We start from the raw sequence: 19,284 nt of genomic DNA, 5'->3' as shown, positions 1-19,284 counted from the left end.
ATGTTATTTTTTTCATAAAATCAGCACTTTAGTAGTGATCTAAACACTCTTATATTTCTTTATAGAGGGAGTAGAATATTCACCGATGTTTGCTGGCAAAGAAATCGTGTTTTTTATTTTCTGTGTTACTGTTTGTTTCAATTTAATTGTTCACGAGGGTACATGCAGAACTTATATTTCTACGATGCTGCAAAGTGGTTTCAGTTCCCTTAAAAGTTGAAAATTTTAGTCAGGAGGTCATTGATGTTTATATGCAAACAATCCATGTGCCTTCATGAGATGCTTGGTTCATTTGGAGATCCAGATGAAATTTTCGCGAGAGCAATGACAGTGACGATAATCGAACCAGTTTGGGTTGCAGTATTACTACTGATTTTTCGAAAAGCATTATAATACTCCTGTACAAATACTACAATTTGCAGTCATTGAAGAAATCAATGAAATTTTGTAGAAAAAAAAGGAGAAAATAAGGAAAAGAATGTTGAATCAGAGCTGCCGAGGAGCAGGATGGAGCTCAGCGGAGCGGTCGAGCTCGGCGAGCATGGCCACCCGGTCCATCTCGTACCCACACACGTCCATGTCCCCGTCGCCGTCGCTGTCCCCCGACCAGTCCACCCTGCCCACCTGCATCGTCTCCACGTCCACCGCGTACACCTGCGTCCTGCCGCCCCTGTTCCTCGCCGTGAAGAGCGCCACGCCGCTCTTCTCGCAGAACCACCTCAGCCTCACCGCCTGCAGGCCCATGAGCTCCGCGTTCAGCGTCCACCGCCACTCCTTCCTCCCCGACACGCCGCCGTTCCTCACCGCGTCGGCGTAGACGGCCACGTAGGCGCGCACCGCGTCGGCCTTGCACTCCAGCACGCACAGCCTCCCGTCCGGCATCAGCCCCAGCAGCCGGTCCACCTCGCTGCCGAGGGAGGCCTTGGCGCGGCGCGGCGGCGACTCGAAGGCCTGCACGGTGTAGCCAAAGCTGGACGTGTGCAGCGTGGCCGGGTTGACGGCGATGCCGAGCCCGTACCAGCAGACGGCGCCGCCCCGCACCAGCGTCGCGTGCGCCCTGACGCCCAGCTGCCGCCCCCTCGCGATCCGGGCGCCGGTCACCTCCACCTCCGGGCCCCAGCTGCCGTCCTCCGAGGAGTAGCGCCGGAGCGCCGTGTAGCTGCGGTGGTTGTAGAGGAGCAGCACGCGGTACGAGGACGGGGACGTGGACGTGGCCGCGCATGCGTCGTACAGGTGGAGCCCGTCGTCGGCGGTGAGCAGGGCGCACGCGTACGGCCCCGGGCGGTCCTTGCCGGTCAGGGGCGGGAGCAGGTCGGCGTCGCCGGTCATGGGGTCGCACACGCAGAGCCGCAGCACGCAGGCGCTCTTGGCGCGGCGGAGGTCCATCACGACGCGGCCGTTGCGGGACGCGACGACGCGCGACGACGAGCCCGGCACCCCGCCGTCGGCGATCGAGAGGTCGGGCTTGGTGAAGGGCACGAAGCCGTCGCCGTGCAGGAAGACGCCGACCGCGAGGCGGCGGGCGAAGCGGTCGCAGCGCGGGGGCCCGCGGCGGCAGATGAAGGCGGCGTCGGAGGAGACGAGGCGGCGCCAGCGCCTGCAGGCGGCGGCGCAGCGGACGAGGTCCCCGGCGTCGGAGAGGGCGGAGAAGACGAGGAGCAGGGTCTCGTCGCACAGGGGCAGCGCCTGGTCGCCGTGCTCGGGCCCGTGCCGCTTGAACGGCCTGCGGCGGGCGGCGAGCCACCCTCTGCCCCCGCCTGCGGAGGGATCCTTCCCTGCGGGGGTGGCCGGGCGTCGCCGGCGGCCGCAGCGGCGACGTGGCGGCCGTGACGGCGGCATGATGATCGGCCGGTTGGGATTTGGGGGAGATCGAGCAAGGGTTTAGGGGGCCGTGTTTACAGAGGTAATCGCCCAGATCCGTAAAGGAAGATCGCCAGATTTTCCGTCTCATGGGCCAGTTGGATCTCCGTTTCACGTCAGAGAAAAAAAAGGACAAAGAATCGATGGGCCTGCCTGCCAATGATGAAGGCCCATTGTGGCGTCCCAGCGGCCAGTGGCTGCTTGGTCCTCACTAGCCTAAAAAAAAAAATGCCTCACTGCACTCATCTCCATCGCAAGTTCTCAACAACCTCCTCCTTCGCTCACCGTGGGGACCCCGACTCATAAGTCGTGATCACCGAATGCACGTGTACAGTGATCCCAGAGATCAATGCTCACTGAACACACAGAAGCTGAATAACAAGAGTCTTACATCCATACATACCGTCTTACACAAATTATGACCATTATGGTCAAATCTCACATAGATAAAGCCTTAAGGGCTGAACATCAAATGAAACATAGCAGCGGAAATCTTCGTCGATAAGTAGAACCCATGCCATCTGCCTTAACCCTACAGGCATTCTGACTGGGAAACGTCCTAGTCCGCATGTTCGTCTTCAAAGAACTCTTCTTCGAACTCCTGTTCTTCCATGCCTGGCCAATTAAATAACCATTGGCAAGCCAATGAGTACTTTGAATGTACTCGCAAGCAACCCATGTTTTGGTTCAAGGTACAACAATGCATGATATAGGTAAATTTTGCGGAAAGCTAATTTTTGAGTGCAATGACATGTTCAACAACTCGTAAGACATGCATCAGGAGAATTCAAGTAACCATGAGGACAGGTTACAGATATCAACATAAATAGAGTGGGCACCAACCCATCTCAATCATGTCAAGTCCTTTAACTTGACCCAAGTAGTGGTATCAACATAAAAAGAGTGGGCACCAACCCAACTCAATCATGTCAGGTCCTTTGACTTGACCCAAGTAGTTCTTCCCACTTATCCAAACACACACCAGTTTGAAAACATGTGGACGTAGTTTAAGCAGCACCGCCCAACTGTCCTTGACCGTGGACACGGCTATTCGAATAGTTTTACACTCTGCAGAGGTTGCACACTTTACCCACAAGATCCAGGGAACTTTCGTGTCATCCACGACCCGCGGTACCCCAAGTACCCGGGGTAAGCACCCGATCACTATCTTTCCCTAGATGACACTAACAAGGAGTCCACTCGTTGTTCCGTATCCTCTCGATATACATCATACGAGACTCACTCGAGATCGTAACATCCAAGAGGGGACACAACGGTGTATCCGGTGCCCTGTGAAAACAGTCATGGCCGCCCTACCTGGCACGACCCCGTCCCGAGAGAGCGCACCAACAACTCTCCCGACACTAGTAATGCGGGCTCCAAGCTAGTATCGGCCTAGGTAATCAACAAGGGTAGAGTGGTTGCGCATGTAAGGTTGGGACAGTCGACAAATCTTAAATCTAATCCGTTTTCGAAAACAACACACACCCTTGCCTCGGTACACCACTTCATCATCAAGTGGTTACCCATCTCATTATCTCCCTTGGGCATAAGTGGCACCCGACGGGGTTTTCGAAAAGTCCTTTAAAAATACTTTGTCTCCATCACTATGCATATACTCGTCCCTTTTGCGTAGCACTACTTAGCATCCTATCTACTCCCCACCGGCATAACCCTCATAAGGAGGTAGGGTCATGCACAATGCAAGTATCAACAAGGAGGAAATGAAGGCAACCCACCAAAGTGGCTACCCTCTCATCACGATTCCGATGCAACAATAATAAAGTGCTATATGAAATGCATAAAAAGGGTTTCATAGACATGGTCAAAGGGCTGCTTGCCTGGCTCAACAAGGTCTTCTGGGTCTTCAAAGTCTTCTGGTCCAACTCCTTCGTCAGCAACGCAATCTATCGTCGCAAAATAATAACGAGAAAATAAGGCAATAATAAAACAGAAAAACCAAAGTGCTCAGAAAAATGTCAACTCATTTTTGTAAAATACTAGGTGGAAAACTAAGAAGGGGAAAATTCCTAGTTTTGGATTTGGAGTTGTATAATAGGAGAACTGGATTTTCAGAGGGGAATATAAATGCTCAAATTTGAATTTAAATTTGAACAGTGCAGAAAAGTTTGATGGATATTTATGAAAGTTACACCATTAAATAGGTGGGATTTTTAGAAAAATATGGGAGTTGGAATTATTGCATTTGGATTAATATTTAATCCTGTGGAATTTTTGGAAAAGCCACAGAAAAAAGAAAAAGAAAAAGGGCACTGTTCCTGCCGGGCCAGAACAGCTGCGGGGCAGCAGGCCCTAGCCTGTGGGCGGCCCAGCGCACTGGTGCACGCGCGCGCCAGGTTTAAACCTGACGGGCGGGGCCCAGGCATCAGCGAGAGAGAGGGGGGCGATGGAGGGGAGAGGCTGACAGGTGGGGCCCGCCTGTCATCCCTAACCCCGAGTCCAGGCGGCCGGCGAGCTCACCGGCGATGATGCAGGGCACGGTTGGGCTCAGCGTCGTGTCGCCGTTCGGGTGGAGGTGGTGGTCGTCACCGGAGTCGCCTGGTTCGCCGGCTACGAGGTCTCGTGGCGGAGAGGCTTCGGGTGGTGGTCGTTCCGGTCGACTCCGGCTGCAAACGAGGCGGGGAAGAGAGGGGAAATGATCAGTGGGAGGAGGCGGTTTCAGATCGGGGCAAAAGAGGAGTGGGGGAGGCCTGTACCTCGCGGACTCCGGCGAGCCGAAGCGGCGGAGCTCGAGCTCGATCTCGAGCCCGGGCGGCTCTGGAGGAGAGTGGAGGGCACAGGGGGCCTATCTGGAGTGGTTAGGAGCGAGTGGTGGTGAGGGAGAGACCCGGGGAGGCCTTTAAATAGGCGAGCCACGGCTCAACGTAGACCCGTGCGCCGGCGAGGCTGTTGTCGTCGCTGCAAGCCACGGGGGCTCACGTGGGCGTGTTCGGGGTGTTTGTAGGGGTGGTCTATGCCCAGAGGGAGGGGGAGAAGGAGCGGGGAAGCGTCAGGGACGCCGCGCGTGTGAGGCCGCTCATTGGAGCTCTCGGGCGGCCGGCGCGCGTGCAAGCAAGGGCAGCAGGAGGGAGAAGGAGGAGGGGGCCGACCAGCTGTCGTGTCCCGGACGCCGAGGCGTCTTGTCGGGCGTGCTGGGGAGGCCCGAGGTGGCCGGAAGTGGCTGGAAGGGGGCGGCTACAGTGCGGGAGCGCACTGTAGCGCGCTCCAGAGCGCCCAAATGGCATGCCATGGCATATTATATGCCTTGTGGGCACGGCCACTGATGTCTGGCAGCTCTAGGAGGGAGTAAAGAAGTAGGGAGGGGCATTGGATGCTCTGGATGGCCACTGGGGTGAGGAGGGAGGTGAGGAAGAGGGGTACATGGGCTGTCCAGAGAGAGAAAGTGAGGGTTTCACCCCCAAATAATTGATCTGAGGTCTTTCCATTGCTACTGGAGGTATAAGGTGACTAGATTAAGCTCTGGTAAAAAGTTGAGCTTATCAAGAATAGTGGGAGGGGTCAAAACAGTGGTTTTTGTAAAATGGCAGAAGGTGTTTGATGATGGTTTGGGCCAGCAGATGATTTCCAACTGTCATGAGACTCCACAGGGTGAAATGACACATATAATTAGGGCCTTCCACCAATTTGGAGCTTATTTGGGCAAAGTTGCCAATGCAACTTTTGTAAACCCTAGAAATGAGCAGAAATGGACTTGTGTAGATCTAGTTGAGTAAATCACTTCTCCTTGATGCACCACTTGGTTTAGTGGCCTCATTTGGTCATATGAACATGCTCACAAAAGTTGGGGTCAAGGAGAGAAAGTTGGTAGCACAAACTTGCTCAATTTAGGTTCTGAGCAGAAAGGGTTATGGGGCATTTTGGTGGACCAAAATGACCTTGATTGAAGTGAGGCTTTGCAAGATCATCACAATATGCATTTGTGACTTGCTGGATTTTTCTTGGATTTTTATGGAAATATTTCCTGTAGAAATATTCCAAATCCTTGAAATGGGCAGAAATGGTTTTGGGAGGTTTTGTCCAATATTTTGAACATGACCATGTGTTGAAACTCTTATATATGGGAAATATATGTCCCCTGAGTATCCCTAAATTTTCTCAAATATTTTTGAAACATTAAAATAATTTTTCCCTATTAAAGACCATTTATGGCCTTAAGAAGAAGCCTTTAAATAAAATAGGAAAATAACTTTTAAAAATTATATTTTGGGGGTTTATGGGAATCTATGTCTAATAGGTTTCAAATATACTTTTTTGAAATATTTTTCATACCCCAAATCAGGTACTTGCAGTGCAAACCTCAATCCGGGGGTTTTTGGAAAACTAATTTTGAAAATACTATTTGGCCAAATTATTTTTGTAAGAAAATACTATTTTGCTCTATACACATGGCATGATCATTGGGCAGAAGTTTGGGGCAAGGAGATGAAGTACAGAAGGTGGAGTAGTTGACTTTAAAGAGCACTTGAAAAAAAACACAGAGAGAAAACCAACTCCAAATAAAAGCCAAATGATGCAAAAGTTTTTGTTGGTCCAAATTTTCATGCTTTATTAATGCAAATGAAGAGTTACAAAATGTAGGGTGTGACAGACCTTTCCCCCTTACAAGAATCTCGTCCCCGAGATTCCTAAACTAGGCTTTAAAGAGATACGGAAACTCGGATCTAAGGTAGTCTTCACGTTCCCAGGTTGCTTCTGCTTCAGTGTGGTTGCTCCACTGGACCTTGAAGTACTTGATAGTGCGGCTTCGAGTGCGTCGCTCAGCCTCATCCAAAATGCAGATGGGCCTCTCACGGTAAGTCAGATCAGGCTGAAGGTCAATGGCTTGGTGATCGACGTCCTTGTAAAGATTAGGTTTGTCTGGAACTTGGAGACACTTCCGGAGTTGTGACACATGGAATACGTTGTGTACATCGGATAGTTTAGGTGGCATTTCCAACTGGTAAGCCACTTCTCCGCGTCGTGCGGTGATCTCGAAGGGGCCGATAAATCTTGGTGCGAGTTTTCCCTTAACGTGGAAACGCTTGGTTCCCTTGAGAGGAGTTACTCGTAGGTATACATGGTCTCCGACTTGGAAGTCTACTTGTCGGCGACGAGTGTCAGCATAGCTCTTCTATCTGGACTTAGCGGTCTTCAGTTGTTCTCTGACTAGCTGAACTTGCTCTTCTGCCTCACGGAGGATTTCAGGCCCAAATACTAGTCCTTCTCCGGTTTCTGACCAATTGAGGGGTGTGCGGCACTTCCGACCGTACAATACCTCAAATGGTGCCATCTGGAGGCTTGACTAATAACTGTTGTTGTAGGAGAACTCGGCGAAAGGGAGGCAATCTTCCCACCTAGCTCCATATGCTAAGACACAGGCTCGGAGCATGTCTTCGAGTATCTGATTCACTCGTTCTGTCTGACCTCCGGTCTGTGGGTGGAAAGCAGTGCTGAAGGACAACTTGGTCCCCATTGCCTCTTGGAACTTCTTCCAGAATCTTGAGGTAAAGTGGGTTCCCCGATCTGACACAATCTCCTTGGGAACACCATGAAGACTTACGATTCTGTTGATGTATAGAGCCGCTAGTTGGTTGCCATCATAGGTAGTCTTCACAGGAATGAAATGGGCTACTTTAGTCAAATGGTTGGTTATGACCCAGATGGAGTCATGTCCCTTGTTTGACCTAGGTAGTCCAGTGATGAAATCCATTCCGACTTTATCCCATTTCCATTCAGGCACCTTGAGAGGCTGTAACAATCCGGCGGGCCGCTGATGTTCATCTTTGACCCTTTGGCATATGTCACACTTAGCGACGAAAGTGGCTATCTCTCTCTTCATGCCATGCCACCAGAATCTTTCCTTCAGGTCTTGGTACATCTTGGTTCCTCCGGGGTGGATGGAATACGGGGTGTCATGAGCTTCTTGCAAGATCAAATTCTTGAGCTCAATCTTGTTGGGTACGCAAATGCGATTCCCAAACCAAACAATTCCTTGCTCATCCTCAGAGAATCCTGGGGCCTTGCCTGCCTTGATCTTCCTCTTGATGCCTTCAATACTTTCGTGTCCCTTCTGAGCTTCCTTAATATCATCCATCAGGGTAGGCTTGACTTCAAGGTTGGCTAAAAATCCTGGTGCAACCAGTTCCAACCCGAAGCTTTCAAGTTCTTCATACAAGGCAGGTAGCCTTTCCTTAAGCATAGCATTCAAGGAACAAGCCTTCCTGCTTAATGCATCTGCTACCACATTAGCCTTCCCAGGGTGGTATTGAACACTGAGGTCATAATCCTTGATCAACTCTAGCCACCTTATCTGTCTCATGTTCAATTCCTTCTGAGTGAAAATATAGTTCAGACTTTTGTGATCCGTGTATATCTCACACCGCTTCCCTAGGAGGTAATGTCGCCATGTTTTCAGGGCATGAACTACAGCTGCCAACTCAAGGTCATGAGTAGCATAGTTCTCTTCATGAGGCCGTAGTTGCCTTGAAAGGTAAGCTACGACTCTGCCTTCTTGCATCAGAACACCTCCCAGTCCGGTTCTTGATGCATCACAATATATCACAAACTCCTTGTGTATATCTGGTGTGGCCAGAACTGGGGCGGTGGTCAATCTCTTCTTCAGCTTCTGGAAGCTTTCTTCACACTTCGGCGTCCATTCAAACTTCTTGTCCTTCTTCAAGAGCTGAGTCATGGGTCGTGCAATGCTTGAGAATCCTTCAACGAACTTGCGGTAATATCCCGCGAGTCCGAGGAAGCTTCTGACTTCCTTCACATTGCTTGGGGATTGCCATTCAGTCACGGCTTCAATCTTAGTGGGATCGACCGACAATCCTTCTTCAGTCAAAACATGACCCAAGAATCCAACTTCGCGCAGCCAAAATTCGCACTTGCTGAACTTGGCATACAGTTGGTGCTCTCGAAGCTTGTCTAGGACCATCCTCAAGTGTTGCTCGTGCTCTTCTTCCGTCTTCGAGAAGACAAGAATGTCATCAATGAAGACAACGACAAACTTGTCCAAATATTCCATGAAGACCTTATTCATGAGATACATGAAGTAAGCTGGGGCATTGGTCAATCCAAAGGACATGACCGTGCACTCATACAGGCCATATCTGGTTACAAATGCCGTCTTTGGAATATCTTGGGGTCTGATTTTCAGCTGGTAGTACCCAGATCTGAGATCAATCTTGGAGAACACCTTGGCCCCATTGAGTTGATCAAACAGATCTTCAATCTTGGGAAGTGGATACTTGTTTTTGATTGTAACTTCATTGAGAGAGCGGTAGTCAATGCATAAGCGGATGGTACCGTCCTTCTTTGCCACAAACAGAACAGGTGATCCCCAAGGGGAGGCACTAGGGCAGATAAATCCCTTCCTCAACTGCTCTTCCAATTGCTTCTTCAATTCTGCTAACTCTTCCGATCCCATTCTATAAGGCTTCTTATAGATGGGTCCTGCTCCGGGTATGAGCTCGATGATGAACTCAATGTCTCGGTCAGGAGGCATTCCCGGTAGCTCATCAGGAAAGACATCGGGGTATTCGCATACTATCGGCACTTGCTCCAATCCAACTTCTGACAGAGAGTTGACTTGGTTGGCTTGAGCAGAGGAGGGGTTGGAGGCAAATTTAACTTCGACTCCTTGGTCATTGGTCACAGTGACGGTCCGGTTGGCACAATCTAACAAGCCTTGGTGCTTGATGAGCCAATCCATTCCTAAGATCACATCCAAGCCTTGCGATCTTAAGATGATAAGGTCTGCTAGGAAGTCTACCCCATTAATGACAATCCCGACTCCTTTACATCCTATCTTGGCTCTCATCTCTGCTCCGGGGGTTTGTACCACCATAGGGTTATTCAGGGGTGTAGGGGTCATGCCACTTTTTAATGCAAACTTTTGGGTGACAAATGAATGCGTGGCTCCAGAATCAAACAAGACAGTTGCAGGTGCTGAGTTGACAAGGAACGTACCCATCACGACGTCCGGGTCTTCCTGGGCTTCTTCTACAGTGACATGATTCACACGACCCTTGCCGTTGTTGGGCAGGTTGCGGGGAGCTTGGTTCCTTGGTGTCATTCCACGGCCTGGTCCTGGGTTCTGCGCATTGGGGCACGGGGCGTCGGGCTTCTTGTTGGGGCAATACTTGGAGTAGTGTCCTGCCTGACCACATCCGAAGCAAGTGACTTGATTGGGGTTGCTGCTCTTGGCGGCATTGTTATTGGGGTTGTTGTAAGCTGGTCTGGGGTTGGAGTACTGCTGAGGTGGATAGTTGGTGCGGGGTGCGGGAGCTCTTGGCTGCTGATAGGTTGGCTTGACCGGGGTTGGCTGCCACGGGCGAGGCTTCTGGTTGCTGGAGCCACCCTTGCTGATCATCTTGCGCTTACGGGTATCATCCAAAGCACGTCGCTTGTCCTCAAGCATGAGTGCCTTGTTCACCAGATCAGGAAAGGTCGGGCAGTCACACACAACAAGCGAGTACTGCAGAGTCTGGTTAAGGCCTTCCATGAAGCGCTCCCTTTTGGCAGCATCAGTGCTGACATCTTCAGGGGCATACCTTGAGAGAACACTGAACTTCTGCATGTACTCCTTGACAGTGCTACTACCTTACTTCAGGGCTCGGAACTCACGCTTCTTGATGGCCATGATCCCGGAGGGAATGTGGGCCTTGCGGAATTCTGCCTTGAAGTCATTCCAAGTGATGTTTCGCTCAACATGCATGGCCTTGAATCCATCCCACCAAGCTCTAGCAGTTCCCCCGGGACAGTGAGCAGCATATGCCACCTTCTCACGGTCCTCAGTGCATCCGACTAGTTCCAGCAGATCCTCAATGGTGCGGACCCAGTCGTCTGCATCCAGGGGTTCAGCAGTCTCGATGAAGGTGGGTGGTGCATGTTTCTTGAACTCCACCAATGTGGAACGTCCATTGCCGTTTCCCGCCGGCTGGCGGTTGATAGCTTGAGCAATCATCTGGAGGGCTGCGGTGTTGGCTTGGCGTTCCTCTCGGAAGGCTTGGAGAAGCTAAGCCATGTCCATGCTTGGAGGTGGTGGCGGTGGCGGAGCTTGTCCTTGGGTTTGGTCCTGACTGGCTCCTTCTCCGGCTTCTTGCTGCTGGGTAGAGGTACCAGTACGAGTTACAACAGGCATCCTGTTGGAGCGGTCAAGGTCTCATGATTGGGAAAGATGAGGAAAGCAATGTAGATGGGATGCCTAGTAAGGGGGTTGGTATGACACTAATTGTTTTCATGCAAGGGCCAAAATGCCAAACACATTCATTAAAATCCAAATGGGTGATGTAGTCGCTTACAAGTTCCCGAAGGAAAGTACAACGTCCATCAAACACATCAAAAGCAATCACAATACTACATGGTTTCATATGAACCATTACAAGGACTCGACTTCGCATAGGGGTACACGACCTTGAAGGAAATATGCCCTAGAGGCAATAATAAAGTTATTATTTATTTCCTTATATCATGATAAATGTTTATTCTTCATGCTAGAATTGTATTAACCGGAAACACAATACATGTGTGAATACATAGACAAACAGAGTGTCACTAGTATGCCTCTACTTGACTAGCTCGTTAATCAAAGATGGTTATGTTTCCTAACCATGGACAAAGAGTTGTTATTTGATTAACGGGATCACATCATTAGGTGAATGATCTGATTGACATGACCCATTCCATTAGCTTAGCACCCGATCGTTTAGTATGTTGCTATTGCTTTCTTCATGACTTATACATGTTCCTGTGACTATGAGATTATGCAACTCCAGTTTACCGGAGGAACACTTTGTGTGCTACCAAACGTCACAACGTAACTGGGTGATTATAAAGGTGCTCTACAGGTGTCTCCAAAGGTACATGTTGGGTTGGCGTATTTCGAGATTAGGATTTGTCACTCCGATTGTCGGAGAGGTATCTCTGGGCCCTCTCGGTAATGCACATCACATAAGCCTTGCAAGCATTGCAACTAATGAGTTAGTTGTGATATGATGTATTACGGAACGAATAAAGAGACTTGCCGGTAACGAGATTGAACTAGGTATTGAGAAACCGACGATCGAATCTCGGGCAAGTAACATACCGATGACAAAGGGAACAACGTATGTTGTTATGCGGTCTGACCGATAAAGATCTTCGTAGAATATGTAGGAGCCAATATGGGCATCCAGGTCCCGCTATTGGTTATTGACCGGAGACGTGTCTCGGTCATGTCTACATTGTTCTCGAACCGTAGGGTCCGCACGCTTAAGGTTTCGATGACAGTTATATTATGAGTTTATGAGTTTTGATGTACCGAAGGAGTTCGGAGTCCCGGATGAGATCGGGGACATGACGAGGAGTCTAGAAATGGTCGAGACGTAAAGATCGATATATTGGACGACTATATTCGGACATCGGAAAGGTTCCGAGTGATTCGGGTATTTTTCGGAGTACCGGAGAGTTACGGGAATTCGCCGGGAGAAGTATTGGGCCTTATTGGGCCATACGGGAAAGAGAGAGGGGCTGCCTAGGGCAGGCCGCGCGCCCCCAAGGCCTAGTCCGAATTGGACTAGGGGGAGGGGCTGCGCCCCTTCCTTGTTTCCTACTCCTACTACATGGAAGGACTCCTAGTTGGACTAGGAAAGGGGGAATCCTACTCCTGGTGGGAGTAGGACTCCCCTAGGGTGCGCCATAGAGAGGGCCGGCCCTCCCCTCCTCCACTCCTTTATATACGGGGGCAGGGGGCACCCCATAGACACACAAGTTGATCTTCATGATCGTTCCTTAGCCGTGTGCGGTGCCCCCCTCCACCATATTCCACCTCGGTCATATTGTAGCAGTGCTTAGGCGAAGCCCTACGACGGTTGAACATCAAGATCGTCACCACGCCGTCGTGCTAACGGAACTCCTCCCCGAAGCTTTGCTGGATCGGAGCCCGGGGAGCGTCATCGAGCTGAGCGTGTGCCAAGAACTCGGAGGTACCGGAGTAACGGTGCTTGGATCGGTTGGACCGGGAAGACGTACGACTACTTCCTCTATGTTACATCAACGCTTCCGCTGTCGGTCTACAAGGGTACATAGATCACACTCTCCCCCTCGTTGCTATGCATCACCATGATCTTGCGTGTGCGTAGGAAATTTTTTGAAATTACTACGTTCTCCAACAGTGGCATCCGAGCCTAGGTTTTATATGTTGATGTTGTGCACGAGTAGAACACAAGTGAGTTGTGGGCGATATAAGTCATACTGCTTACCAACATGTCACACTTTGGTTCGGCGGTATTGTTGGATGAAGCGGCCCGGACCGACATTACGCGTACGCTTACACGAGACTGGTTCTACCGACGTGCTTTGCACACAGGTGGCTGGCGGGTGTCAGTTTCTCCAACTTTAGTTGAACCGAGTGTGGCTACGCCCGGTCCTTGCGAAGGTTAAAACATCACCAACTTGACAAACTATCGTTGTGGTTTTTGATGCATAGGTAAGAACGGTTCTTGCTGAGCCCGTAGTAGCCATGTAAAACTTGCAACAACAAAGTAGAGGACGTCTAACTTGTTTTTGCAGGGCATGTTGTGATGTGATATGGTCAAGACGTGATGAAATATAAGTTGTTGTATGAGATGATCATGTTTTGTTGAAGTTATCGGCAACTGGCGAAATCCTTATGGTTGTCTCTCTATTGCATAAGATGCAAGCGCCCAATAACTGCTTTACTTTATCGCTATGCGATAGCAATAGTTGCAAGAGCAATTGTTGGCGAGATGACCACGTGACGACACATTGATATAGATCAAGATGATGGAGATCATGGTGTCATGCCGGTGACGATAGAGATCATAACAGTACTTTGGAGATGGAAATCAAAGGCGCAAGATGATGATGGCCATATCATGTCACATATTTTGATTGCATATGATGTTTATCTTTTATACATCTTATTTTGCTTAGTTTGATGGTAGCATTTTAAGATGATCTCTCACTAATTATCAAGAAGTGTTCTCCCTGAGTATGCACCGTTGCGAAAGTTCTTCGTGTTGAGACACCACGTGATGATCGGGTGTGATAGGCTCTACGTTCAAATACAACGGGTGCAAAACAGTTGCACACGCGGAATACTCAAGTTATACTTGACGAGCCAAGCATATACAGATATGGCCTCGGAACACGAAGACCGAAAGGTCGAGCATGAATCATATAGTAGACATGATCAACATAGTGATGTTCACCAATGAAACTGCTCCATCTCACGTGATGATCGGACATGGTTTAGTTGATTTGGATCACATGATCATTTAGAGGATTAGAGGGATGTCTATCTAAGTGGGAGTTCTTAAGTAATATGATTAATTGAACTTAAATTTATCATGAACTTAGTCCTGGTAGTATTTTGCAAATTATGTTGTAGATCAATAGCTCGCGTTGTTGCTTCCCTGTGTTTATTTTGATATGTTCCTAGAGAAAATTGTGTTGAAAGATGTTAGTAGCAATGATGCGGATTGGATCCGTGATCTGAGGTTTATCCTCATTGCTACACAGAAGAATTATGTCCTTGATGCACCGCTAGCTGACGGACCTATTGCAGGAGCAGATGCAGACGTTATGAATGTTTGGCTAGCTCAATATGATGACTACTTGATAGTTTAGTGCACCATGCTTAATGGCTTAGAATCGGGACTTCAAAGACGTTTTGAACGTCATGGAACATATGAGATGTTCCAGGAGTTGAAGTTAATATTTCAAGCAAATACCCGAGTTGAGAGATATGAAGTCTCCAACAAGTTCTATAGCTAAAAAATGGAGGAGAATCGCTCAACTAGTGAGCATGTGCCCAGATTGTTTAAGTACTACAATCGCTTGAATCAAGTGGGAGTTAATCTTCCAGATAAGATAGTGATTGACAGAATTCTCTAGTCACCATCACCAAGTTAGTAGAACTTCGTGATGAACTATGATATGCAAGGGATAACGGAAACGATTCCCAAACTCTTCGTAATGCGGAAATTGATGAAGGTAGAAATCGAGAAAAACATCAAGTGTTGATGGTAGACAAGACCACTAGTTTCAAGAAAAGGGCAGAGGGAAGAAGGGGAACTTCAAAAAGAACAGCAAGCAACTTGCTGCTCAAGTGAAGAAGCCCAAGTCTGATCCTAAGCCTGAGACTAAGTGCTTCTACTGCAAAGGGACTGGTCACTGGAAGCGGAACTACCCCAAGTGATTGGCAGATAAGAAGGATGGCAAAGTGAACATAAGTATATTTCATATACATGTTATTGATGTGTACTTTACTAGTGTTTATAGCAACCCCTCAGTATTTGATACTAGTTCAGTTGCTAAGATTAGTAACTCGAAACGGGAGTTGCAGAATAAAGACTAGTTAAGGGTGAAGTGACGATGTATGTTGGAAGTGGTTCCAAGATTGATATGATCATCATCGCACACTCCCTATACTTTCGGGATTAGTGTTGAACCTGAATAAGTGTTATTTGGTGTTTGCGTTGAGCATGAATATGATTTGATCATGTTTATTGTAATACGGTTATTCATTTAAGTAAGAGAATAAATTGTTGTTCTGTTTACATGAATAAAACCTTATATGGTTACACACCCAATGAAAATAGTTCGTTGGATCTCGATCGTAGTAATACACATAATCATAATATTGAAACCAAAAGATGCAAAGTTAATAATGATAGTGCAACTTATTTGTGGCACTGCCGTTTAGGTCATATTGGTGTAAAGCGGATGAAGAAACTCCATGCTGATGGGATTTTGGAATCACTTGATGCTTGCGAACCATGCCTCATGGACAAGATGACTAAGACTCCGTTCTCCGGAGTGAGCAATTGACTTCTTGGAAATAATACATACTGATGTATGCGGTCCGATGAGTGTTAAGGCTCACGGCAAGTATCGTTATTTTCTGAACTTCACAGATGATTTGAGCAGATATGGGTATATCCACTTGATGAAACATAAGTCTGAAACATTTGAAAAGTTCAAAGAATTTCAGAGTGAAGTGGAAAATCATCGTGACAAGAAAATAAAGTTTCTACGATCTGATCGCGGAGACAAATATTTGAGTTACGAGTTTGGTCTTCAATTAAAACAATATGGAATAGTTTCACAAACTCATGCCACATGGAACACCACAGCATAATGGTGTGTCCGAACGTCATAACTGTACTTTATTGGATATAGTGCAATCTATGATGTCTCTTACCAATCTACCACTATTGTTTTGGGGTTATGCATTAGAGACAGCTGCATTCATGTTAAATAGGGCATCATCTAAATCCGTTGAGATGACACCATGTGAACTATGGTTTGGCAAGAAACCTAAGATGTCGTTTCTTAAAGTTTGGAGTTACGATGCTTATGTGAAGAAGTTTCATCTCGATAAGCTCAAACTCAAATCGGAGAAATATGTCTTCATAGGATACCCAAAGGAGATAGTTGGGTACACCTTCTATCACAGATCCGAAGGCAAGACATTCGTTGCTAAGAATGGATCCTTTCTAGAGAAGGAGTTTCTCTCGAAAGAAGTGAGTGGGAGGAAAGTAGAAAACTTGATAAGGTAATTGTACCTTCTCCCTTATTGGAAAATAGTTCATCACAGAAATCTGTTCCTGTGACTACTACACCAATTAGTGAGGAAGCTAATGATGATGATCATGTAACTTCTGATCAAGTTACTACCGAATCTCGTAGGTAAACCAGAGTAAGATCCGCACCAGAGTGGTACGGTAATCCTATTCTGGAGGTCATGTTACTTGACCATGACGAACCTATGAACTATGAGGAAGCGATGATGAGCCCAGATTCCGATAAATGGCTTGAGGCCATGAAATCTGAGATAGGATCCATGTATGAGAACAAAGTGTGGACTTTGGTGGACTTGCCCGAGGATCGGCAAGCCATTGATAATAAATGGATCTTCAAGAGGAAGACGGACACGGATAGTAGTGTTACTATCTACAAAGCTAGAATTGTCGCAAAAGGTTTTCGACAAGTTCAAGGTGTTGACTACGATGAGAGTTTCTCACTCGTATCTATGCTTAAGTCTGTCCGAATCATGTTAGCAATTGCCGCATTTTATGAAATCTGGCAAATGGATAAACAAAACTGCATTCCCTAATGGATTTATTAAAGAAGAGTTGTATGTGATGCAACAAGATGGTTTTGTCAATTCTAAAGGTGCTAACAAAATATGCAAGCTCCAGCGATCCATTTATGGACTGGTACAAGCATCTCGGAGTTGGAATATACGCTTTGATAAGTTGATCAAAGCATATAGTTTTATACAGACTTGCGGTGAGGCCTGTATTTACAAGAAAGTGAGTGGGAGCACTACAACATTTCTGATAAGTATATGTGAATGACATATTGTTGATCGGAAATAATGTAGAATTATTCTGCAAAGCATAAAGGAGTGTTTGAAAGGAGTTTTTCAAAGAAAGACCTCGGTGAAGTTGCTTACATATTGAGTATCAAGATCTATAGAGATAGATCAAGACGCTTGATAAGTTTTTTCAATGAGTACATACCTTGACAAGATTTTGAAGTAGTTCAAAATGGAACAGTCAAAGAAAAAGTTTCTTGCCTGTGTTACAAGGTGTGAAGTTGAGTAAGACTCAAAGCCCGACCACGGCAGAAGATAGAAAGAGAATGAAAGTCATTCCCTATGCCTCAGTCATAGGTTCTATAAAGTATGCCATGCTGTGTACCAGATCTATTGTATACCATACACTGTGTTAAGAGAGGGAGTACAATAGTGATCTAGGAGTAGATCAATGGACAACGGTCAAAATTATCCTTACTGGAATAAGGATATGTTTCTCGATTACGGAGGTGACAAAAGGTTCGTCGTAAAGGGTTACGTTGATACAAGTTTTGACACTGATCCAGATGACTCTAAGTCTCAATCTGGATACATATTGAAAGTGGGAGCAATTAGCTAGATTAGCTCCATGCAGAGCATTGTTGACATAGAAATTTGCAAAATACATGCGGATCTGAATGTGGCAGACCCGTTGACTAAACTTCTCTCACAAGCAAAAACATGATCACTTTTTGGGTCTTAATCACATCGCGATGTGAACTAGATTATTGAATCTAGTAAACCCTTTGGGTGTTAATCACATGGAGATGTGAACCAATCACATAAAGATGTGAACTATTGATGTTAAATCACATGGCGATGTAATCTAGATTATTGACTCTAGTGCAAGTGGGAGACTGAAGGAAATATGCCCTAGAGGCAATAATAAAGTTATTATTTATTTCCTTATATCATGATAAATGTTTATTATTCATGCTAGAATTGTATTAACCGGAAACATAATACATGTGTGAATACATAGACAAACAGAGTGTCACTAGTACGCCTCTACTTGACTAGCTCGTTAATCAAAGATGGTTATGTTTCCTAACCATGGACAAAGAGTTGTTATTTGATTAACGGGATCACATCATTAGGTGAATGATCTGATTGACATGACCCATTCCATTAGCTTAGCACCCGATCATTTAGTATGTTGCTATTGCTTTCTTCATGACTTATACATGTTCCTATGACTATGAGATTATGCAACTCCCGTTTACCGGAGGAACACTTTGTGTGCTACCAAACGTCACAACGTAACTGGGTGATTATAAAGGTGCTCTACAGGTGTCTCCAAAGGTACATGTTGGGTTGGCGTATTTCGAGATTAGGATTTGTCACTCCGATTGTCGGAGAGGTATCTCTGGGCCCTCTCGGTAATGCACATCACATAAGCCTTGCAAGCATTGCAACTAATGAGTTAGTTGTGAGATGATGTATTACGGAACGAGTAAAGAGACTTGCCAGTAACGAGATTGAACTAGGTATTGAGATACCGATGATCGAATCTCGGGCAAGTAACATACCGATGACAAAGGGAACAACGTATGTTGTTATGCGGTCTGACCGATAAAGATCTTCGTAGAATATGTAGGAGCCAATATGGGCATCCAGGTCCCGCTATTGGTTATTGACCGAAGACGTGTCTCGGTCATGTCTACATTGTTCTCGAACCGTAGGGTCCGCACGCTTAAGGTTTCGATGACAGTTATATTATGAGTTTATGAGTTTTGATGTACCGAAGGAGTTCGGAGTCCCGGATGAGATCGGGGACATGACGAGGAGTCTAGAAATGGTCAAGACGTAAAGATCGATATATTGGACGACTATATTCGGACATCGGAAAGGTTCCGAGTGATTCGGGTATTTTTTGGAGTACCGGAGAGTTATGGGAATTCGCCGGGAGAAGTATTGGGCCTTATTAGGCCATACGGGAAAGAGAGAGGGGCTGCCTAGGGCAGGCCGCGCGCCTCCCAAGGCCTAGTCCGAATTGGACTAGGGGGAGGGGCTGTGCCCCTTCCTTGTTTCCTACTCCTACTACATGGAAGGACTCC

At 47.3% G+C, this 19,284-nt stretch overlaps 1 protein-coding gene across 1 annotated transcript; it reads right to left on the bottom strand.

Moving 5' to 3' along the window:
• Window positions 1-337: 337 nt before the first annotated feature.
• Window positions 338-1,893, bottom strand: LOC147976841 (uncharacterized). Its single transcript, XM_087519865.1, has one exon. It carries the CDS (start codon window positions 1,837-1,839, stop codon window positions 487-489), a length of 1,353 nt encoding a protein of 450 aa, XP_087375991.1. The 5' UTR covers window positions 1,840-1,893; the 3' UTR covers window positions 338-486.
• Window positions 1,894-19,284: the final 17,391 nt, after the last annotated feature.

Source organism: Triticum urartu, chromosome 4A, assembly GCF_056163025.1.
Source record: "Triticum urartu cultivar PI428250 chromosome 4A, HENAU_Tu73, whole genome shotgun sequence".
In the NCBI taxonomy this organism is placed as follows: Eukaryota; Viridiplantae; Streptophyta; class Magnoliopsida; order Poales; family Poaceae; genus Triticum; species Triticum urartu.
Note: the sequence above shows the minus strand (reverse complement) of the source record. Positions and strands in the feature narration are given on the sequence as shown.

Bases quoted from the DNA above. Each gene is read 5' to 3' on its own strand.
- LOC147976841 (XM_087519865.1), bottom strand. From the start codon at position 1,839: ATGCCGCCGTCACGGCCGCCACGTCGCCGCTGCGGCCGCCGGCGACGC.